Here is a 24692-nt window from a genome sequence, read left to right on the forward strand (position 1 = left end):
AGAAGCGAAAATATTGAAATGAAAAAGTGAAAAAGTTGCTAGCATTTCTTAATAGCAGATGATAATAAAAGAATTTTTATAGTTCTTCGTATATGATATTCTAGATTTTTTTTAACCGCTAGATATTTGATTTTGAACAACGTAAAACCCAAAACTCAGGAAAGAGGACACGTGTCTAATCAAATCAAGCGAGTAACGCAAGTTCCACGTACTCCGTACACACGCACCTCTCTCCGCCTGTACAAACGATTTCATATTCCCTCCAAACGCCGCACTCACACACACACACACACAATCATCAGAGAGAGGGAATCTGAATGGCTATCTTGAAAGGGGATGGCGTCGTTCCGGGCAGCGACGGAGGCAGCGGAAGGCCGGGGTGCATAACGAGCCACGTGGCAGAAGGGAGCGTGGAGAGCTTCAGGTTCTACCTGTGCCGTCGTACAGTCATGGAAATGCTGAGGGACCGAGGCTGCAACGTCTCTGACTCGGACCTCAATCTCTCGCTCACTGAGTTCCTCTCCGAGTTCGGCCCCAACCCGGACCATGAACGCCTCAGCGTCTGCGTCCCTCTCCGCCCAAGCCCTCCAAGAAGGTAACTTTCTTATGTATGTGTTCTGTTTTGTGTTTGGTTGCCTAGAAAAACAGGGGAATGGAAGGAAAAGAAGATGTTTTCCGAGGAAAGATGACACCTTTTTGTCCAAGTTCTGATCTTTTTTGTTTGAAATAGAAAAAATGGCAACCAGAAATTGTTTCCTTTAGGAAAGACGACATTTTTTTTTCTGGATTTGTTAAAAAATGACACTTTCTTCGAAGTTTCTATCTTTTTTTCGTTTGTTCGACAAAAAAATGTCGAAAAGAAAATGTTTTCTTAGTAAAAGTCGCAAATTTTTCTCAAATTTCCAGTTTTTTGCTCGACAAAAGACAATGTGGCATCAAGAAAATGTTTTTCACGGATGACACCTTTTCTTCAAAGTTGCATCCTCTCTATTACCGCGGCTGCTGGCACAGAGTTAGCCGAAGCTTATCCCTCAAATGCCGTCATTGATTCTTCTCCGGGAAAAGAAGTTCATGACACCTCTTGTTCAATGTTCCTACCGCTTTTGTTCACAAAAAAAAAAAAAAAGAAGAGAATTTCCCAAGTTTGAAGCTTTTGGGAGAATAGATATCTGTGGTGTAAATAAAAGAAATACAGTTAACATGTAAGTTTGACAAATTATGTACAAGTCTGAACTTTCTGAGTAAGTGCGTATAATTGCTCAGTAGTCGATTGTTCGATGGTGGCTCCTGTGATCCCGATTGCCTCGTGGTGCCAAGATTATTTAGGTTCTGTATTAAATTTAGGAGCAGAGAAGTGAATGAGGACATATTCTGGAAGAAATGAACAACGCTTCATGGAGCGAAAATTTTTGAGTTTGATTGACTTTGTTTTCTTGTTCGAAGTTGGAAATTATCTCAAAGAAAAGGTTCTTTAGAACCAAAGATTTCGTAGTGGTAAGTGATATGTAATTTTATTGGTGTCTCTCTTTTCCAATGTAATCCCGCACGCTCCCATTGCAGTATCAATGATGCAACTGAATGTTGAGTTTCTTTGCAGATTGTTGTCATCTTTTGTGGAACTGACGAGATAAGGAAACGCAATATGTGCGGTATCTATGCTGGCCTCCCGAACAATGCAAGTATTCACCAGCTGATTCTAGTCTTACAAAGTAAAATGAACTGCTATGCTCGGAAAGAACTTGAAAAGTATCCGTTTAAAGTTGACACTTTCCATGTAAGTTACCTGATAGTTATTCTTCAATTTCATTGTACTTTACCATTTCCCAAGTTTCTTAAGGACAACCACGTTTGTTGTCGAGGCATTTAATGCTTGTTTATGCTGAATAACAAGAAATATCGGTCATCTGGATTTCCTCGGAAACAGAAAACGTTCAAGTTTTCAGTTCGAATGGTTCTTCTTAGTCTACTGGTTTTCTTTTGATTTTGATTGCATCATTCTGGGAAATGGCTCTCGTATGCAGATACACTTATCTGTTTTAATGATTGTGTTTTCATCTTTCTGTTCTTTCGGGTGAAAGTTCAAGGATGGCAAAACAATGAGTATGTTATCCTTGCTTTTCTTTCCCTTAATAATTGGAGTCGAGCATAAGTTCAGTCAGTCCTACGGTTTCTTCTCTACTTTTTCTTTGTGCATTTTTCCCTAAATAACTTGTGCGGCTTCAGATCTCGGACTTGCTGGTGAATATCACAAATCATGTTTCACAGCCGAAGCTTGAGATACTTGCTGCTGAAGAAAAGAAGAAGCTGCTAATGAAATACAACTTGGAAGACAAGAAGGTAACTCTACATGTATTATTTATTTATCCTTATGTTGGAAAATAACCTTAATTTATTTACTTTGTCTTGGCGGAGTATGTCACTGATCAGTACGTGCCTATTAACGAAGTGTGAAATACCTTGTGTGTTTGTCTATAGAAAGAACATGACTTTTAATGGCTGAAATTTACAGCATCATGATATCGAGATGCATGGCTAACTAGAACAGTCGCTTTACGAGTGATTAGTCTTTACTGCTTTGATTGACAAGGAAGCTAGCTAGTTTCCGGGTGACGTATAGCTCTCGATAGCTGGTTTAAGAAGTGCTTTACCCTATTAGCAGGGAACAAGGTGGCCATTCAAACATTTTGATCTGAAAAAACTTGTGTTGGTAGCATGCACCAAAGGAAAAAACCATCCAATCCTGAAGCAATTTTCCCTGAAAATAGCTTTGCAGTCAAAATCTTCTTACCTTGCAGTCAAACTTTCGTTGGCTGCTAACATATAACTGGTTTTTCAGCGTTTGATTGAAATATAATCGGAGTTGTTGACTGAACGAATAACTGATATGAAAAGCAGGGAGCCTGGTTGGCTTGCGGTCGCCCTTTAAGATTAAAAGTGAGATGTGACTCAGATGCTGTCTAATTTAGTTTTCTTATGTTTCTTCCTCAGCTCCCTCTGATGCTGGCAACAGATGCAACTGCACGATACTACGGATTGGAGAAAGGGCAGGTGGTAAAAGTCAATTACAGCGGTGGATTTACTGGACCACTTGAAACTTACCGCTGCGTCGCTTGATTCTTGTACAAGATTTAAGTGCCACTTTATGCAGTGATGAGTGCTGAGTTACAAAAACAAGTTCATATCTTAGACAGGGTTTCGACCGAGATACAAAGATTGGTGTTGGTTTATTGGCTTGGTTTTAGATAGTACTAGTCATGGTGGTGGTTGAATTTGGTATCCTCTCTGAATGTGATACGTACAATCATCAATATAACTTGGATTTCTTGGTATTTTTGTCCCAATCCACCACTGTAAATAATTTTAAATTTCACTATCGTTAAGTGATGATGTAGACAATTGTTAAAGTAAGTTTTACTCTCAAATCATCTATGAAGTTTTGAATTTCCATATCGATGCAGTTTAGCTAAACAAATTTACGACTTAACATGGCTAGGAGTCAATTTGGCAATTAGAGCTCCAAAAACGACGATTAGTATACACCAACTTTAATATTTGTCCAACTCATCATTTAATGCTAAAAACATCATCACATAATGTTGGTACAGTCAACGCCAATGGCCTAACAGATGTCTAACAAGTTTTTTAGATAGTTATTTAGAATATTTTAAAAAGATGAGACTAATTTGAAATTACTCCAAAAAATTGAGTTGTTATCCGTACTTAACTCAATCTAATTTTTTTTTTGAAGTTTCTAATGACAGAATGTAAAGTTGTAGAAGCAAAAAGTTTTTTATATGGGTACATTTGTAATTAGCGGTAGTTGTCGATAGATGTGCCGATGACGGTGGTGTGCCTCTTAGTGACAAGGTTGTAGCAGTGTGGGAAGGTGACGGTCACCTTTGTCATTTTACATACACCAAGATCCCTACAGAAATATCCAAGTATATCCAAGCCTCCACAATGTAACAGCGTTTATCCTGCACCCGAGATAATGTGTTTAAATCTCATCGCCCAATATCACTTTATGTCTGTAAAACTAGGTTTTATGGCACTAGTTTATAGTAACATTGTGCAAATTCAACGTTGAGGACTAAATTTACACACGGTAAATGTTGAAAACGTTATAAGCGATTTCAATTGTTCATATCTTTACTCAACAATCTAAAACATCTACTATATCCAAGCACATTACGAAAGAATCTCAGTTCAACTCGGGATTTATTTTCGCAATCTCAACGTATAAATTTCTTACTAGCCGAAGAGCCGGATCCGCAGTGCACCGATAGGCCAATACTAGCTAGACACGTGGCTCCCGCCCTTCGTACATGAAAATATTACTAACAGAGGTCTCAAGTATTGCCTTGAATATGTTTAAGGAAACACACCAGCTAATCTTATGACACTTGACTTTAGTCTTGAAACATGGATATAATATATGCATGCAACTAGTTTTACAGAGCAGATTGGTTTACAGGATACTCCCCATCGGTAATGTTGTCCGAAGGCTGAAGCTCCTCGACCACTATGACTATATGGCTGACAACGAAAGGAAATCTCCACGTTATCAGTAAATCCATACAGCCGTGTATGTGAAACGAATTATATTATTAACAAGCATGGGAGAGATAAAGGAAGGAATTACCCTTGTCGAATTCTGAGGCGCACACATTTCTTCACAGAGAGGCTTCAACCTCCATAGTTCCACCATGATCCGGACCACTGCTAGATGCGTTTTCCAAGGTACCCATCAGAAGACTGTTTTTAAACTGGTCCACAGAACCGGGCTCAGGGAATGGGCGACAGCTTTCAGATCCTTGGCGAGGAAAGCACTGATTGTTCTTCAGACTGTCGGGAAAGCATTCATTTGACAAGTTCACCAAGCCTGCTGTTTTGCGTTCAGATGTCAACTTGGTAGAAATAGGTGATTCAGATGTGTCAGACTTTTTTCCCGATGAATCCAAGGGTCTATGGAAGAGCAAATGAGCCACAGTTCGATCTATGGGATTGGTCTCTGTTTCCAAATCTGGTATTTTACCAAACCTACAATACCATAGGATTAACAGGAAAGTGAGTGATGATTCACAAAGACAAAATGATTCTTACCCTTGACCCAAATATGAAATTGATCAGTCAGTCCACCACAAATAGATAGAGCAATACAAAAGGCCGAACATACAAAGGCTTTCGAATATAGTCAAGAAGATGTAGACATAAACGGTGATAAAAGAAAAGAACTACATAAGTTTTTTCCATTTCCCATTTACTTTATAAGAGTGGAAAGGAGGTATGAAAATGGTGGAAAAAGGATTGTAAGAACCACCAAAGAGGTGGACAGACAGTGAAACATGGGTGTGCAATATTTCGAGACAAACCTGTTAGCACTTTGACGAGGTGAGATTCGATACAACCATTTGCCCACTAATGCCCTATTTCTTTATAAAATTTCCTAGAACTGACCTTTCTACCTGGGTTTCTGTACAAGAATCTAGCTGATTAAATGATCCTTTTTTCCCTCACACACCCCCAACCCCCCCTTCCTAAATGGAGTGTATCGTTAACATTCCTATATTGCCAGGATTAATACCAAGTAATGAAGGGGAATGAAACATGTTATGTTCAAACTAAAATTTTAACAAGGTTAAGACAGTCATGACTCACGTCCATTAGCTTCATGAATTTTATAAGGTTCTATAACCTAGGATGACTGTTTCCCTTTCTTTTCCAATTGTTTATGAGTAAATTTTTGTTCTTTCACAGTTTGGAGAGAATGCGATCATCCAACCCAAAACCAATTTGCAATGTGTGGAGAGCCAAATTTTTTTAAGAGAATAGATTTGCATCCTACCATGTCCACGGACAATTTTTTACAGTTGAAGTCCGTTGGGCATGCCATATCATGCTAAAATATGAGCATCGAACCCAAAGAGAGAGGCCCAAGATCATTTAAGCATGTATGTTAAACTTCCATCGTCCGACGTGGGACAGGCCGCCTTAAGGATGTAAAATGCATGTAGGTAATCAGCATACAAAGGATAACCACTTGAGCTAAAATGAAAATGTAAAACTATGAGAACAAAGAAAACTCGTTAACCTGCTATGACTATTGATTTCCTCCTTTGCAATGACTTCACCCTCAACCTTGCTACTTTTGTTTGAACTGCTAGTATCACTAGCATAATGCCTCCGCATTGCACTTTGAGCCAACCGGTACAAGCTATCCCGTATGCAAAGTCTTATTTTGATGTCCAACTGTAAACATTGCTTTTCCATTTGTAAGTTGTAACTAAATCCAATTTATTTACCTGACCAGGAGAAGAATCCAATTTGAAAGTGAGCATACCTTTGATATAATATATTGAAGCCTGTAAAGTATTGTATCCTCCGCTGAGTGATCATCAATTGCTGCAGAAACAATAGTGGAATCATCTTGTTCTACGGTTGAGTTCGGGTCCAGAGAAGGAAGACTACTTAAGCCTTCAACTTCCAGATCAGCTCTCTCAAAATGCTGAATTTGATTTTCTTGAGGGCCTTTTTGAGTGCTAGACTGATTGGTACTAGAGATTTGATGACTCAATTGTTGTTGTTGCTTCTGAATGGCAAGCATTGCCTGTAGTTGCTGCCGCCTCCTTAACTTTTCAATTTTCTCTTGAGGAGACATGGTTAGAGGCTTTGCTGAGGTATCTACTAACTTGTTTATAGCATTTGCAATCCCAGAAGAAACTTCATAACCAGAAAACAAATTTTGATGCTTAAATTTCCCAGGTTGAATGTGAGATGACACATGCGTAGATGGATTTGTGAGGTTCCCATATGTAGACTGGGCTGCACATTGGTTTGGGATATGCTGGTAGGGTAAAGGCTCGGGTCCTTGAAGCAGTCTCTTCTGCTTGGGAGCTGTAGAAGGAGAGGATTCTACCATGAAGCATTCCAATTGGTTCTCAAAATGTCCAGAAGGGGTTCTTGATGAAGGCCAAGTACCATAAAAATCTTGCAATGATTTCTCCTCACTTTTTTCCTCCAACTTTTTACGACACCTCATTATTTTTTTCTGCCTAGAAACCTGCACATATTAAGGGAAAGACACTATTAACCTAATTTGAATGATATGAAATGTACAAACTAACAAATTATGTTTGATATTTAATCAGTCAAGGTTTTTCTTTCCTAGATAAAGTTATGGCATCAAAGAAAATGTTCAAAATATTACATAACCATATGAATCCATAGAAGAAAGAGAACATTTCCTTTTAGTTGGATCATTAGAATGATTATGACATTTCTACAATTGATGTTACGCACATCAGACTCTCTGAATCTCAGTCGATGAATTTTTTTACTACACCTCTTTAACAATTTGGTTCTACCTCCCGGCTGAACAGACTTCCATTATGCAACGTTGACACACCGTTTGCATTTTAAAGTGATTTCTTAGTATTCCCCCATCTTAAATGGTATTATATTTTAAGGCATCAGACAGACTCTACTAACTCTCATAACTTATTTGCCTCATCACAGGACCTTGACATATCAGAACATAAGAGAGAAAAATAGAAAAAATGGTAGTACCCTATCAGCTGTTTCATTTGGGGAAGAAGAATTTTCGGCATTCAAGGAAGATTTTGTCAGAGTGCTTCGTCCCGTGTCCACATCTGACTGTGAAAGTCAAATACAATTATGAGATCACTTTCTTGATTAGGTGAAAGACATGAATATGCGAATGACTAATCAAGTTTAGATTAACTCATACCTGTTCCTTTTCCATGGTCTTACTTTTACCTCCAGCATATTCTACATGATCAAGTGCGGCATGTGGATTCTGCAGACCATAACCTGCAGAATAATCCATCTTCCCATAGCCTGGGGTGATTGACTGGTTATCTTTCTGGATATAGTCTGTTTTAATTTCCAAATACTCAGAAGCATTCGTTACTGCACCTGATGTGAAACTTGGTGAGTCTGAAGAAACAGGAAAGGCTTTGATTGGACTGTCAGTTGCATCTCTAGTGGAAGACCACAGCTCGTCAGCATTACCAAGACTTACATTGCCAAATATAGTGTCATCATTGCTGCAAAGTCATCAATTGTTTATGAGACTACAGAGTTGGATGGATACCATTAATAGTATTTAAAAAAATGTAAGGTAGAATAACGTAAGTTATGTAGAGGAATGGAGGGAGGAGTATCATAACCTATTAATATTTCATGGTCTGAAATTTTAAATGTATTTAGTACTTTGTTTTGTAGATGGTGTGCTTCAGTTTGTGAACTAGTACATCAGTGGAAAAGGAAAGATGGGGTACTTGACAGTAAAATTGCCACAACCAGCTGTCATTGAACACACCATTTTTTTTCTTGGGTGTTTGACAATGCCACGATGATGGCTTCTTAACTGCTCCAAGATGGAGACGAATAATAACAAAGAATAAAAGATTTTCTATTATACTTCAGTTGAGAAAACTACTGAAAAATAATGATAGCCATGAAACTGTACAATTAGTTTTCCTTTAATTAGTTCTGCAGATTATGCCAGCTAGTCAATTCTGAAAAAAAAGCCATGAAACTGTACAATTAGTTTTCCTTTAATTAGTTCTGCAGATCATGCCAGCTAGTCAATTCTGAAAAAAATAAGTATACGGTGCAATTTTTGTAAAATAGCAAAAATAAAATACAAATAATTTATATCAGAATGTTGTCGAGACTCCATTAACAAAAAAAAAAAAAAAAATCATGTCGTCATAAATTACCTAAAAATCCGGTCAAGATCATCAAAACTTCCAATGTTAGCCCATCCGTAGTCAACAAGATCACCTTGTTCTTTACCTTCATTCGAATTTTGAAAAATTTCACCATCTTTATCCAGTTGGATTGCCTCAGCTGTTAAAAAGGTAAATATTTTATAAGAAGCACAAATATTGTTAAAACTAGCAGAAATAAAATGTAAGATGGACAAGAAATTCAGCACTTCTAATTAAACAATCTGAAAACAGAATCACAAGAAACAATTGAAACAACAATCCACCTCCCAAAACACAACAAATAAAGAACTACTTGCTTATCATGGTGCTATTTAGCTTCTTTGTCATTTTTATAAAGACCAAAATCCCACATTTTTTATAGAATACAAGATGAATGGATTAAGTGGAAGAGTGCATCGGGTGTGTTGTGTAACTATCGTATGACACTAAAGCCGAAGGAAAAATTTTATAGGACACCAATAAGGTTAGCCATGCTTTATGGATAGAATGTTAGGCCGGTCAAGCATCAACACGTGCAAAAAATGTGTAGCAGAATTAGAAATGAGAATGCCTCGTTGGATGTGTGGGCACACAAGAAAGGACAGGATTAAGAACAAGGCTCTTCCAAGATAAAGTAGGAGTAGCCATAATTAAAGATAAGATGAGACAAAATCGGTTAAGGTGGTTTGGACACGTGAACCAGAGACCTATAAATGCTCTAGTTAGAAGATGCAATATGAGACAGAGGCTCAGATAAAAAAGGGTAGAAGACTTGGGAAGACTTGGAAAGAAACTCTAATAAACGACATGTAGTACTTGGAGCTAACGAAAGACTTGACACAAAACCGAGTGCAGTGACATTCTAAGATTCATACAATGGACCCCACTTAGTGGGATAAGTTTTTGTTGTTGTTGAATACAAGTACATGTTTTTGGCTATTGAACTTCATGTATTTGAAATTTTAAACTTACAAGGTAAAGACACACGAAAATCACCCTGACTATTATTTAAACCATATATTCTACCAATGTTATTCCCCATCAACTCAATCAAAGAATCAAAATCTCATATTAAACAAGTGTGCCACACCATCACTAATCTTCGAACAGTTTGATGATTTTGAGTATTTCACGTGATTTAACAAGTTAATCACAGATGGTCCAATTACATTAAGAGCAAACAACAGATGGAAAGATTGATGTCCCAGAAAATAACAAGGCTTAACTAAAAAAGACTAAGCATTTAGTAAACTATACAGGTCCCCAAGAAAGAATAGAAGGATGGTAAGCAAATGGAGCTGAGATAATGCCTAACCTTTAAATAGGATACAATGAAGCATAACAAATTAACCAGAGCCTGAATGAAAACATTGATTTCCATTGTCAACCGGAAATGTACACGGGTTAACTGACACTGGATTATCTATTCCCTCTGACGGTCTTATCCAAACTAAAGATGCTTTATGATTATAAATAAATAAATCTTAACTGTAGGTGATAATTTCAGTTAAGTTGTTGGGTGCTTCAGTACCTATGCAATGCTGTTCACTTTTGGCAACATTAGCTAATGATAAATCTGGCCACGAGTCCATTCCAAATTCAGAGGTAGAAATTCCTTCACTGGTGTCAAAATTAGGACTGCTTTCCAACTTTCTGTCTTGCAAGTCAATCTTGGGCCCATGGGTCTTCTGTTCGGTAGGCTTGATGGTGTGAGATTCTTGTTTCCATTGCTTCTTGTTACGATAATCCTCACTTGCCTCGTTGTAAGGCACAATATGATCATCACTCTCAACTGCCTCACTCCATACTATGTTTGCAAGCTGAAAAAAATAAAAAACGTTAACATTAGCAAGAGGCATGACAAGAACAATATTTAAATAGTATAATTGAAAAGTTGACAAACAAATTATTTAAAAGAGCACTGGAAGTATTAATGACGATTCTGTCAGCTCAGTGGCTTATAACTACTGGAAATTGCATACATATCAGATATAGAAAGACAACATCGAAAAGTGCATGAGGATTAATGTACACTCATTGGAAAACCACAAATCTTTTAAGATTCTGGCACTTTAACACATTGTACAAGAATTCCACAGGCCAAATAGAATTACCAAACACATCCTAAAAGTTCAAACACAAAAGATAAATATCATAGCTCAACAAGCTGCAGATTCCTAATTTAAATCGAAATAAAAAACTAACATTATCCAAGCACTCTTGCATGAAAACCATAGCTATTGCATCCAAGCATGTCTAAACACCTGATAAGCTTACACCCTTTTTTCTCAAACATATTGCGATTTTGCAGTTCCAAATTACAGCTTTCATAATTGTCATCATGGTTAGGTATTCTGTAACTAGCACAGTGTGCATAATAGCTTTTGAGATAGTGTGATTTGTAGCTTTCTCAACTAAGATTTCACTTTTCTTTTTGATTACATATACCGCATTTGAAACTTTCCTTACATCTTCTTCACTCTCATATTTTCTAGTTAAAGTATAGAATTAGAGCCTTAAAAACCCACATTTTTTTTAAGAAATCTATACACCGTCAAAGCTCAATGTCACATCTATAATCCCACTCGGTGCATTGTTTCCAAAATTCTTGTTTCTCCAATCTTCAATTCAATATATAGAGTTCTAGTTCAGCTCAATTCTTGTTTCTTCGCCTTGATTTCACTACACCAGCACCACGGAACTCTTCTTGCATCATATAAACTCATCTTATCCCCTAGTTTTGATGACTATGTGCTCGTATCCGCACACGAATTCAAATTCAAATTGTCGCTCCAAACATCTTGATAACATAACTAACATTCCGTCTGTTCAACAAATAAACCACCTCCTGAAATGTTCATCCTTGGACTCACTCCACTGTTCTTCAATCGTTTTACACAAATATATGCGAATACCTAATCAACTTTTTTTTCGCAAGATTTTCATAAATTCATTGTTCATTAATAATCATTTCTTCACCTCTGTTTCTCATTTGCTAGATTGTAACAAAAAAAGTCAATTACTGTAACAAAAATTCAAGAAAAATATATGCGAATACCTAATCAACTTTTTTTTCGCAAGATTTTCATAAATTCATTGTTCACTAATAATCATTTCTTCACCTCTGTTTCTCATTTGCTAGATTGTAACAAAAAAAGTCAATTACTGTAACAAAAATTCAAGAAAATATAACTGTTTAGCCGTCGTTTTTGGCACCAAATTGTTCGCCAAAAAGCACAGAAATTCACCTAAAATACAACAACAGCAACGGAAATTCATATATTTCATCTCAAAAACTCAAAAAAAAAAAAAAAATCATTTCACATTCAACACAAAAAATATAAATTTACAATCTTATTACTTAATAATGCAAAAATAAATAAATTAATTAATTAATTAAATTAAGAAGAAGAAACTGTATACCTCCTCGTCGTTCCAATCAAACATCTCTGAAGAAGCCACAGTTAATCGCAAAACCGAAACCGGATTCAGATCGACGCACACAGTTTGGTCTACACATCGCCAAGAAACTTCACACTGTCAGCATCCAATCAAACCTTCCAACGCGGCCAGAGCGAGAGAGAGAGTGAAAGAGCAAAAGCACGGCCACTCAGAGAGAGAGAGAGAGGGAGAGAGGGAGTGTGGAGGGAGAGAGGCTTCGAGGGTGAGGGAGAGAGAAGAGAAGAGTTTAGCTTGTGCCGGGGGAAGGAGGGCGGGTGGAGCCCAAGTCACGTGAACCGGTGAAACTTGGGGACACGAGTGATGGGAAACGTATCTAAACTCGTGGTCAGAGAGAGGGGTGATCTAATGCTGCGACCTGATTGGCTAGAGGACTTTTAGGGGTCCGGTTTTACATTTGCATTTCGGATAAATTCCATTTGCATTTGCATTTCGGTGCCCTTTTTTTAATTATTTTAATTTGGTGTGGGTCGCGCTGGAGGTGGTTTGTGGTGGACGCTGGGTCTGGACGTCGCTTTCGAAAGTTGGGCTGGATTGAACCGAAGCCACCATTTTTGTCCACGGCTCTTTGGATCCGGCGCAAGTGGGGTGGGTCAGTGCGGGTTGTCATCCTAACTTTTGGTTAATATTGCTAATTTTAGAAACATTCATATCTTCTTTTGTCAATTTATGGCTCGTTTGAAAGTATTTTGAAATAACTGAAAGGGTTTTTAAAAAATTAATTTATGGGTTTCAAAAGCACTTGAAGTGCTTTTGCAAGAACCACCACTTCTTTCAGGAACCACTTCGAATGCTTTTTCAAAATTTATTTGCATTTTTACTATAAGAATTGATTTCAAAAGTATTTTCACTAAAAGCGTATTCAGTCATTTTAAAATTACTTTCAAATGAGCCCTTAGACATCTCACTATGTGAGGATAGAAATTCTCTTGCAATTAATATATTATTTTAGATTTAGCTGCCACTTTTTTTTTATATATATATAAATTTCAAGTTAAGTCAATTACAGTTTTATAATTGCAAAAATATAATTTGATCTCTAAAGCGGACAACATATTGCTTTTTTTTTTTTCTCCTCCTCTTTCACCAGTTCACTTTGTACATTTTTTTTTAAATTTAATGGTTGGGGGGATTAAAGTTGGGATATTGGGTAATTATAAAAATTCAAAGGGTTAACTGGCCAAAATTAAAATTTAGAAGAAAATTTGTCAATTATAAAAATTCTAGGCTATAACCGGCAATAATTAAAATTTAGGAAAATATTGACAACTCCTTACAAATTCGGAAGAAAATCGACAAATGCTTAATATTTTATTACTTTAAACAAAGATACTTTTTCATATTTTGTTTTGTACCTATTCCTAAGCCGCATTAAAGCATATTTTGTTTTGTGCTCGACCGTCCGATTCCTTGAAGCCTGTGGCATCTTTGCTGCAGGTGCATGACATAAGATGGATTTTTTTTTTTTTTTTTTATATTTAAAATTGAATATAAACAATATCTGACGAAAACTACAATGAATGGATGTGATTGGAGGATCACAAGATCCTCACAAAGAACGATCTCTCAAACCAAAGAGCTTAACCAGAGAGATAAACATGCTCGAACACACAAGTCCAACATGATTTGTTTCCGAAAATGTTATAACAAATAGGTAGATGCAACGAAGGCAAATTTCGGCCCTTTGTCGGAATCATCCTTGAACACAAGAAAATTTGCAAGGTTTACATACAAAGATGAAAGATCTCAGCAAAGTGCCTTGCCTGATCAGTATCGTAGCTCCTCGAAGACGGGGTCTATATTTTGCCCCCATTCCCCGTAATACAGCTGCAACAGCTTCTCAGCTGGTGCTACACCTGCAATACATAATTTAAGGTTCAACGTAAACACACAATTTCCGCCAAAAAGAAAACAAAACACCAAATGAAAATTTAGTGATCGTCACGCTTAGTAATGGAAAATCAGCTTAGCTTAGCTCCCAATCCCATACCGGTTCTCGCCACCTCCACCACCCCATCCAAAAATCCCGATTCATTCAAGCCTCTTCTTTCCAGGCCATCCTGCACAAGAATAGACGGATCCTATGAGCCAGCCGCATACACACAGCACACTTAAAGCAGTAAGAGAAGTCTAATTTACCTTGGCAAACTTCACCACATTTTCGGCAACATGCTGCAGCAGTCCTCCACGAAATGGCGTCTTTAGACCAGTTTTGGGGACCTGCTACATGTAATTTTACAATCAGATTTGGAAACTTAACCGTTGTACAAGAATGCAGAAGAATGAGCTTTGTTGTGAAGCGTTTGACATCACCTTATCTCTCAGCGTCTGTCTTTCTTCAGTGGTCCAATCAGCTATCATGTCCAACACATTTTGTAGGGAAACTTCATCGTACAATAAACCAGTCTGGGATTTTAAAGAAACTCACAGGGTACGTAAGAGCCACAAAGACATAATTGAAATACCGGTAGATACAAAAATTATAATATTTGTTACATCTGTTATCAGAAAATAACGTTCAAACGCCTTTGGCTGCTTGGATATAGTTTAAGAAGAACAAATGAACTAGTTTGATATGAGAGTCGAAATGCATATTACCCAAAATGCTGGCAAACCACAAAATGTCTTCCAAGGCCCTGAACCAGCGCCCCTCATCTCCAAGTATTTCCTCAGCCTAACCTGAATGGGAAAAAAATCGGATAATTAGGCACTAACATCAGAGAAGCAAAAACGAATAATTAGATTGTTGACGCACATATGTATGAAATGAACCTCAGGATATATAGTTCCCAAATGCATCTTCCAATCACTTATGGTTGGAATAACTTCACCCGGAATGCAACAACGCTTTCCTGCCATAAACTCCTGCGGGAATATAGCCATACTATGTTGTTAACAAAACAGTAGCTTGGCACAGAGAGCTTGCAACTACAGAAGAAAGCCTCAAATTACAAGACTAGCTATGAAAAGGATAGATGGAAACCCGGAAGGTCATGTCAGTACAGTCAAAATAGTTCTTGTTCCGGTAGACAAAGTACATGGGAATATCAAGAGCATAATCAACATAGCGCTCAAACCTGCAAAAGAAAATAAGATAAAATCGACTACTTGATTTGAATTAATCTTGGGCTACTTGGAAGGCCACGGGAGCAGGCTGGGCCACAGGAATGGGCTGTTTGGCGTGTGGCGCACATGGGTGCGAGGCTAGGGCTCTGCTTAGCAACGCGTTGGGTTCGTGTCGTGCTTGAGTGGCTCGGGTTGTCTCACCTTGGGCTTGGGCCCGTGTAGGCTTGAATGACATGGCTTGGGCTGTGGTTGTGGTGCTGTGAGCCTTGCCGAATGTGGCTACTGTGGTGGTTGCCATGGTGGTACCCCGTAGGGATGGTGCCGCTCCACTCATTGTTGTGTTGAGCCTTGTAAATCGTTGCGGCCTTAATCCTCGAACATTGGAATTTCCATTCGTTGAGGTTTCCAAATCTCTTGCCATTGTACTTTTCTTTTACGTTTTATCAAAGAATTTTTAGAAAAAAAATCCAAGAATAAGAACGTACAAAAAATCTACAAATGAACAATAAAACGAAAAACCTTGAATGCGAAAGTCTTCTACGAGCGTTTGATCAAGACTCTCAATGAAAGCACCAATTTGTGGATGCAAATTTCCGCCTTCTTCTTCTTGGACAAAATTGCATCTACAAAACAATTAACACCTTAGGTTAAGGCCAAGAGCCTCACGTACCCATGATGAATGAGGGGGCTTTGGGCGAAGAACCTCCGATGCTAAAGTTAAAATTTAAGGGAAAAGTATTTAGAGAAATTTGGAGAATTTAGCAAGAGAGTTGGAATTGAGTTTTGGAGAAAATAAGGGTGTTTATATAAGGGTGTGGCCGGCCCCTTTAGGAAGAGATGGACAGGCCACTTGGATGGTTTTTTGGGTGAGATTCATGATTTGTAGCTAATTAATAAATTAATAAATCAATTAATTAGTTAATTAATTATAATTTGAAAGGAAAGATTTGGGGATTACCTTGTGAAGATTATTTGATGAGGATGAATGAAATAGGTGTTGAATAAATACCTATTTTGAGCACTTTTGACTTGATTAAGCGACAGTTGTCCAATGCTCGCGTGTAGGAGTTTCGGTGTTCATCGAGCGTAATTTTGTCCTTTTTACCCTAGAATCCACGTGTCACCTCTATATTCTTCTTGATTATTTTTGGCTCCACAACCATAGTTGACACACCCCGACCTGGAATGTCCACTAGGACCCCGAATTGAGATGTGCTGGCCGACACCTGGAAGGTGACAAAACCATAAAATGTGATAGTGTATAAAATGTGAATAAATTTAAACTTAAAAGTGCCTAAATACACAACTACGCGGTGAGCGGGTATGGACCCATTTCACACGTGATACAGAGCATAAGACAAGTACAGTGAACAAAGATAATAATGATACCATCAATATAAGCCACCAGAACTGGGAGTGCCATATTTCCTCGTCGATAAGGAACCATGGTACTAGAACCTGGAGGGGTGAAAAAAATAGAAAGTGTGAGTAGTTAAAACAAAGATTTTCAAAATCATTTCCATTATCAAAGGTAGTAACCCCTCGCCGTAAAATGCGAATAGTTTACAGAAAATCATACTACGTATAAGTATGAAATCAAATGTATAACAATAGTAAATCCAAAAGTATACAACGACATAACATCTCGTTAGCAACATAAATAATCATGTGTTTGATAATCCATACTAGCACGCAAGTCGGAAGTCACCTATGGTGACATGTACGATTGCACCCATATCTCCTCAATCAATAGTAGCACATAAGTCGGAGTCACCTATAGTGACCTGTACGACTTGTCCATCTCTCATCAACCAATGCTAGTCAATAGCTCAATAACATGCTAGCCAATAGCTCATCAATATGTAATAACATGCTAGCCAATAGCTCAATAACATGCTAGCTAATAGCTCATATTATCAATATGCAATAACATGCTAGCCAATAGCTCATCAACATGCTAGCCAATAGCTCAATAACATGCTAGCCAACAGCTCATCAATATGCTAGCCAATAGCTCATCAATATGCTAGCTAATAGCTCAATAACATGCTAGCCAATAGCTCAATAACATGCTAGCCAATAGCTCATCCATAAGTATACTTGCACATGAGTCGGAACCACCTAAAGTGGTCTGTACAACAGGTTGGGTGTAAATAAGTACGCTTAAGTGCTACGATTATGTGAAGGTTGTGCGACGAATCGCATGTCACTTACGAGTCGGAACCACCTAATGTGGTCTGTACGACAAGCTGGCACCTACCTTGGATTCAAGGTGAGAGTGTGGTGCGAGAGGTGAATGATCACGTGAAGGCTAGGCCTTGGCCACGGGCGAGAACACTAACACCGGGGTGCATGTTTATGAGCTCTAATATATCTCAACACAATCATACTCACTACCATCATTATCACCAAAGTGTACTTACCTGAATCTCACCTGAGTGTCCGCAGCGTTATTTGACACTTCAAAGCATTCACAATAATGAGATTCAGGTAATATAATATGAATATGCCATGATACAATCTAAACCCAACATGTCATAGTGTTTCCAAATATATATAATATAACATAGCGTGAAATGCATAATCTGTAACACCCCACTTCCAAACTTCTTAGTTTTAGGAATAATTATTGGTGATAAGCTCAGCTAGACACTAGTTTAATTAACTATCACTACTGACGTTTCCTTACTTCAATTTCTCGATTCTTCATACATTGATTTATAACCAACATTTAACCACCAACACATAAGGTTAAAACTCACATTTTACACCAATGTCCCTCACATTGTTCAATTCCCAAAACAAAGCTATTGTCTCAATTATTTAATCTCACATCTTGTATGGCTGCATCTAACGTCTCGTTAGACTGCCTACGTACCCTAAACAGGGATTAAGCCATTCGTAGTTCACGTTAATTATTTGCATGTGACATGCATAAATAAATTTAGAAATGTTTGCGACAACTATCAATTATATACATATGATAAGAAGGACAAATCCACTCACCTGGAGTCCATGCTATGATTATCTAGCGCACGCATCGAGACGTCTCGAATGATTGGTGCCTGTGACCAATTATCGAATCACATCTCAGAACTCTTATCAATAGAATATGTAATTCACGTAAAACACATCCTCAAGGACGTTCTAAAATAGTTCAAGACCCATTGACCACAAGTTAACTGTCGATCAAAGATCGACGGTAGGGTCTACACCCTGTATAGCTCGACCCAGAAGTCCACATATCAGATTCCCAATCTGCAACTCCCAAAGATCCACAATATACTTCTAGAATAACATATTAAAATTTCATTACGATCCAACGGTCAGATCTCCACTAATTGTCCAAACCAAGTGGCCATTAACATTTATTTTACTAACTTACAAATTCAATTTGGGGAAGATCCGTACGTCGGATTCCCGATCCATAAATTCCTATGATCTTAAAATATTACGTATTATAATGTATCCAAGTTTGTGACGATCCAATGGTCGGATTGTCGATTCACATTTTTATCAAGTAACGAATTTAGGTTCCAACGATCAACCTACGTCATTCAATATCAAAACTGAATTCAAGACATTCGACCTAGCCTAAAAATAGCATTGGCGGCCCACTGGCCACGCGCCGCCGTGGGTGGTGGTCGGCCGTCCCGACTCGCCTGAAAATCCGACTATCTCCAAAAATTCTCAAACTTCATAGAAATGAAGATCTCAATGAGTGGAACAAATTTCATACCTGCCACGAAGTCCAAAAGTGGACGAAAGATGGTCAATTTTGCCCACAAAGTCGGTGGGTGCCTAAAGCTTCCCGGTGTCGATTCGTCTTCTACAGTGGTCCAATGGGGTCAAGGTTGGTTGGGTTTTTCTCCTGGGATATGGGCTACAAAGCCCAAGTGGTGACATAGGCCATCACTTTGCCAATTTTCCGGAAAATCGAAAAAAGTGGCAGGAGCACTGTTGATTTTCATCAACTTTCGTGGCCTCCAACCGCCACATATCATGGTCAATCAAGGTGGTTCTTGGGTGAGTTTTGTAGAGGGGAATGAGAGCTTCAAGATGGTGGTAATGGCGTCGAAAAAATCCATAGGAGTTGACCGGAATCGGCCTTGGAAAATGGGAGCTTGCTGTGGGTGTGGGTCGACGGGAAGGCTACTTCCCCTCTTTTTTTTTTTTTGGTTTTTTTTTGTTTTTCCTTCTTCTTCTTTCCTCATTTCTGATTGGGCTTCACCCCACAAAGTGGGGATTTAATTTAATTAAATCTAAACCTCGAATAACCAATTTCGAACGTCCGTAACTATACCGGTATAATTCCGACTCGCAAACGGTTTTTGCCTATGCGTTCGTACCAACGAGTACTATGAGGATATGCTAAAAAAATAAGTCTCACGATGGTCAACGGAAGTCAAAGTTCTTGCCTCTAGGGCATTTTCGTAAATTTACATTTTTAAAATTAATAAAAACGTAAAATTTGGAACGGGTTGTCACAATAGTTGCACGTTTTGATGAGTTAAAGAAACAATGGTCATGAATTTTTAGTTGACGGACCATTGCTCCTATTGAGTTAAAGTTAATAGACCATTACTATAATTTCCTCAAAATTTTTAGTGCAAATTATACTGATAGTCTCCATGATTTATTTAGATTTGCAATTTCGTCACTCGTTTTTTATTGCATTTTTATTGTATATATTCGCTTAAGTCTAATATTTTATCAATTAAGTTGAATTTTTCATCACATTTTGGGCACATCTTCTCATTTAAAAGTGTTAACTACATTGTAAAAGATGAAGAATTGGTACAGAGGAAGAGGAAGATGATAGAGAGAAACAAGAGAGATTCTAGAGAGAGAGTTTAGAGAGAGAAATAGGATTTGTATTAACTGACTAAATTAATATTACACAATTGTTTTTATAAGAGAAATCTTAACTACTTTAACCAAATACTAACAAACTTACTAACTGTATTTCTAACTATATTACACTTGTACCCTTAATACTCCCCCTCAATCTCAAGTGGGGTTTCCTAGTTTGAGATTGCAGCAAAGTCTCAAATAGCAAACACTGAAATATGAACAAATGGACACACTACAGATTACAGCGATTGAGGTTGCTTTTGCTCCTCATGTTCTTCTCAACTACGGTCCCACAAATATGAACTAAATCTATACTTAAACTGATAGGTTTCCATACTCAAACATGCTACTTGCTCACTAAATTGACAGGTATTCAGAACTTAAATCCATACTCAAGAACGGTACAATTTCATCCCATTATCATCACACATCACTTTTGCAGATACAACCTTCCAAAGACAGAATGTTCTCCAATATTTCTTTCAACATACTCAGATAGATTATGGAACCATTCTGTATGCAGCAGCCTCCATTTCCGTCTAAGGGTCATCACCAAATCAATTCCATGGGCACTATATCGAGTTGTCATTTGGTCAATGGAATCCCTGCTCACGGAAATTTCCACCATATGCCCCTAAACTTATGTATCAAGACACCTTCAAGCTCACGGAAATTTCCACCAAGACGGTATCAAGACAGAGATGGTTTTGAGTCCTGTATCAGTGTCCAATAAAATACAACAAAAAAGCTACAAACATTAAATTGAAAATCCGAGTAAACTACGAGGACTATTTATATTTAAATTACCCTATTCTTCCCTTGTTTTACAATAGTTGGTGGGAGTAAGGGAAACAATTAAGATAATTAAAATGGTATACTGTTCATGTGTAACGTACGAGGAACTCGGCAACATGATTTGTGTGAGGTGGCCATTACCTTCAATGGTGAATACCATAAGAAAACCTAGCAATATATAAAGGGTCACGCACTCGGACTAGTCTCTCACTCACATTTTACTTGCCTCTTTCCTTCCTTGCCTACTGAAAACCAAGCAAAAACAGCATAGCAGTTTACGATGGCAAGCCTCATTGCTCCAGACCACTTCTCTCCTCACGACGATGCAGAAGCGCTCAGAAACGCATGCAAAGGTACTCTACTCTCTCTAACTATTTTTTAGCCAATCTACACTGATATAAATTTAAAATCATACCGTTCAGATTCTTGAAAGAAATTATGAAATGACAGCCAACAAAAGTGTCCAAATGTGTTTCCAGCCCGATCTTGACCCCCGTGTGTGTGTGTGTGTGTGTGTATGTGAGACGTGTACGCATGTCCCATACTTCTTTTGTTTGGTCTTTGATTGTATGAATGTTAACCTAAGTAGGTTGGCGATTTATTCAATTTTTCTTCTTCCAAGTAGATCATCACATGTTTCTCGCTTAAATTTTAAGTTTGATCTCTCATGTTTGGCCTAACTTATTCTAGGGGTTAAATAATTTTACGATCTAAAGTAATCTTAGTGAAAAAGAAAGAACAACTCCAAAACGAAAGAAATTATTAATTAAATGTCTTCCAAGTCCAGGAGAGTTCGTGTGTGTGTGTGTGTGTAAAGAAATGTATATAAATAAAGAATGCCGTATTATTAGAGATTGCCATTTTGCAACCACCTATTAGTGCCACACCAAAACTCACGTAATTAAGCACCACCTCATTAAATTGTGGATAATTAGTAGATATGCTTATTAATATATTCCTAAATACCACAATTTTAGTTGATTTCTTAATGTGAAAGATTTGCTATAAATATTAGACATTGTAAGAGCAAGAGACAGACACTAGTAAGAGAGGAGTCAAACCAAGAAAATTATCTACAACAATGGCTACCCTAATTGCCCTTGAAAACTTCTCTCCCGTCGACGATGCTGAAGTTCTTCGAAAATCTGTGAAAGGTTTAATCATTTTATTCTTATTTTAATTTACATGCAGATGATTAATTGTGTGTGTGTGTGTTTTTTTTTTTTTTTTTTTGAGAATTTATATATATGGTAATTTTAATGTATATTATTCATATTTTTGTGTACTGTGTAGGATGGGGGACCGATGAGAAGGCTATAATCTCTATACTGGGACATAGAAACGCAGCACAGAGAAAGCAAATCAGGCTTGCTTACGAGCAATCTTATCAGGAAGATCTTCTCAAGCGCCTTGAGTCCGAGCTCTCTGGGGATTTTGAGGTTTTTTCTCTCATACTTTCACCCTTAATCGATATTTACCATTGCTATTTATTTACTTTTTTGAAATATTCATAAGTCGAAAATAATTTAAATATTTTTGAAAATAAATACATGAAAAAATGTGTTATGTTTTGATTGTTCTTGTGTATCAGAAAACATAGAAATCTCCGAAGGGTTTTGTCCTTTTCCTACAAAGATATAGGAAGAGGGTGGAAAGGAGAATATTATCATGATGAGAGCAACATTTGAAGGTTCATAGAGAACAAATCAATGAGCTGTCAATAAATTATTAATTCCAAGTATTATTTTGTTTAAAATATCAATGGCTTAGAACACATATGGTCTTATCTCTACTAAAGAACGAAAAATATGATAAGAATATTATTTTTTAATATTAAGTTATTTTTTATTTTTTGGTTGTGGACTGAATTGTTTTGATGAGATTAAAAGGTACCACTTAAATACAAGAGTTTTGAACATTTCAGTCAGTCTATAAAAATGGGAATCTAAACTTTGGAACTGACCTAACTCACATTGTGTTCAAATTTTCTGCATGAGTTATGTTAGTTTTGTATCTCTTGCTTGGGCAATTTGTGTTATACCATATACTAAGACTAATTTCATTTGGGGATATGGCAAATGTAGAAAGCGATGTACCGTTGGATCTTGGATCCTGCAGATCGAGATGCTGTTTTGGCTCATGTGGCCATCAAGAAATCTGAGTGTAACTACAATGTCATCATCGAGATGCAACCATTCTATCTCCTGAAGAGCTCCTTGCGGTAAGGAAGGCTTACCAAGTTCGCTACAAGCACTCCTTGGAGGAAGACTTGGCTGCACACACCACTGGTGATATCCGCAAGGTACGACAAACATTATTAACGGCAAAGGAGTTTTTTTGGCAAATAGTGTGACATGTTATGTTATTGAACTATTAACTTGGATTACGTGAGAGTCTACTTTACTAATGGACAACATAATAAGTTGGAGAATTTGCCATTGTTTGCCTCCTCTTTTTGGTATTAGGTGAACTATTATTTTGGTATTTGTGTTTTTCTAGAATTGTGTTCTGAAAACTGTTAGAATAGAAGAATTGGTAATGGTGTTTGATGGTTTTTGGTCAATGTTACAGCTTTTGGTTGCTTTAGTGACTGCGTATCGTTATGATGGTTGTGAGATCAATGCAAAACTGGCCAATTCGGAAGCTGATATTCTTCATGATGCTATCAAAGACAAGGCTTTCAATCATGATGAAGTTATTAGGATCCTCAGTACTAGGAGCAAGACTCAGCTCATGGCAACCTTTAACCGCTACCGAGATGACCATGGTACTTCCATCAGTAAGGTACGTATGAAGGCCTTATGTCGAAGTTAGAGCATCCAACCCAAAACTAATTACTTACAGAGACTTTTATCTACTAAGAGTCTAAGATTCAAGACTGCCGAGTTTGACTTCTAAGTTTTCTTCTTTTTATCACAGAGTTTGTTGGAAGAGGGTGGTGATGGTCTCCAGAAGGCACTGCATGTAGCCATACGATGCCTCAATGACCCCAAGAAGTACTTTGAGAAGGTTCTTCGCAATGCAATCAAGAGGGTTGGAACTGATGAGGATGCTCTCACTCGTGTGATTGTGACAAGGGCCGAGAGGGACTTGAAAGACATCAAAGAGGTTTACTACAAGAAGAACAACGTTTCTCTCGACCATACTGTGGCCAAAGAAACTTCCGGGGATTACAAGGACTTCCTCCTTACTCTGCTGGGGAAGGAAGATTGAAAATCTTCGCTGAGCAAATTAGTATGATCAAGTGCTATGAGTGCTCTGTTTTTCTATTGAGTTTGATGACTCTCTTTATTTCCGTGTTTGTGTTTCCTTGTGGTGTGACTATCTACCTTACCTCTGTGTATGTTTGTTGGAGTTTAAGGTTTCTATCAAGACTTTCGTTTTCGTTTCGGATGTTATGGAGTATTAATAAAAAATTGATTTACCTAACCGTACTCTTCGAGACATTAAAAAAAAAAAAAAACAGTAGCAGGTGTGTGAACACAAATCGCAGAAATGTATAATAATTAGTTGAAAAAAGGTGTAGCATGTGTGAACACAAAACACAACACACAGTTTTCAAACACCACAATTTAATTTATTATTTAGACCAACCCCGCAAAAGACAAATAAAAAAGCATATCATGAGTCATGAGGTGTGAACACCAAAATTTTATATTAAAAATTTTTGAGAAAATTGTAGTAATGGTTTCTCAATTTTAGCTTAATTAGAGTAATGGTCCATTAACAAAAAATTCATGAACATTGGTCTCTTAACTCATCAAAATATGCAATTATGATCAT

The 24692-nt window shown here is 37.5% G+C and overlaps 4 protein-coding genes across 6 annotated transcripts; 2 read left to right on the top strand and 2 right to left on the bottom strand.

The window, feature by feature from the left end:
* Positions 1 to 272: 272 nt before the first annotated feature.
* On the top strand, positions 273 to 3404 carry LOC103952158 (DNA-directed RNA polymerase V subunit 5C). The gene is given in 5 exon segments (XM_009363705.3): positions 273 to 576; positions 579 to 595; positions 1598 to 1774; positions 2224 to 2337; positions 2989 to 3404. Coding segments are annotated over 5 exon segments (693 nt in total). The 5' UTR covers positions 273 to 317; the 3' UTR covers positions 3115 to 3404.
* Positions 3405 to 3689: 285 nt separating this feature from the next.
* LOC103952161 (protein LNK2) lies at positions 3690 to 12461 on the bottom strand. Of its 3 annotated transcripts, XM_048586211.1 has the most exons (10): positions 12159 to 12457; positions 10267 to 10555; positions 8745 to 8874; positions 7936 to 8066; positions 7748 to 7857; positions 7567 to 7653; positions 6341 to 7060; positions 6092 to 6249; positions 4643 to 5040; positions 4202 to 4536 (listed from the first exon to the last, which is right to left on the bottom strand). In XM_048586211.1, the coding sequence occupies exons 1-9, from the start codon at positions 12180 to 12182 to the stop codon at positions 4674 to 4676; spliced, it is 2016 nt and encodes a 671-aa protein (XP_048442168.1). In that variant the 5' UTR covers positions 12183 to 12457; the 3' UTR covers positions 4202 to 4536; positions 4643 to 4673. The 3 variants fall into 3 exon arrangements, with proteins under 3 accessions (XP_009361982.2, XP_048442168.1, XP_009361981.2); XM_009363707.3 differs by lacking the exon at positions 4202 to 4536 and adding an exon at positions 3690 to 3977 and having other exon boundaries at positions 7748 to 8066; positions 12159 to 12461; XM_009363706.3 differs by having other exon boundaries at positions 7748 to 8066; positions 12159 to 12460.
* A 1134-nt stretch (positions 12462 to 13595) lies between these two features.
* On the bottom strand, positions 13596 to 15681 carry LOC103952188 (glutamate--cysteine ligase, chloroplastic-like). Its single transcript, XM_048586520.1, has 8 exons — positions 15494 to 15681; positions 15178 to 15271; positions 14967 to 15059; positions 14793 to 14873; positions 14508 to 14600; positions 14334 to 14414; positions 14185 to 14254; positions 13596 to 14050 (listed from the first exon to the last, which is right to left on the bottom strand). The coding sequence occupies exons 1-8, from the start codon at positions 15679 to 15681 to the stop codon at positions 13962 to 13964; spliced, it is 789 nt and encodes a 262-aa protein (XP_048442477.1). The 3' UTR covers positions 13596 to 13961.
* Positions 15682 to 20999: 5318 nt separating this feature from the next.
* On the top strand, positions 21000 to 24338 carry LOC103952163 (annexin-like protein RJ4). The gene is given in 6 exon segments (XM_048586372.1): positions 21000 to 21262; positions 22203 to 22348; positions 22994 to 23093; positions 23096 to 23211; positions 23481 to 23693; positions 23829 to 24338. Coding segments are annotated over 6 exon segments (942 nt in total). The 5' UTR covers positions 21000 to 21189; the 3' UTR covers positions 24123 to 24338.
* The last annotated feature ends 354 nt before the right edge of the window (positions 24339 to 24692 follow it).

The sequence above is a fragment of a genome, unplaced genomic scaffold (assembly GCF_019419815.1).
Source record: "Pyrus x bretschneideri cultivar Hongxiangsu unplaced genomic scaffold, Pyrus_bretschneideri_v1 Contig24, whole genome shotgun sequence".
In the NCBI taxonomy this organism is placed as follows: domain Eukaryota; kingdom Viridiplantae; phylum Streptophyta; class Magnoliopsida; order Rosales; family Rosaceae; genus Pyrus; species Pyrus x bretschneideri.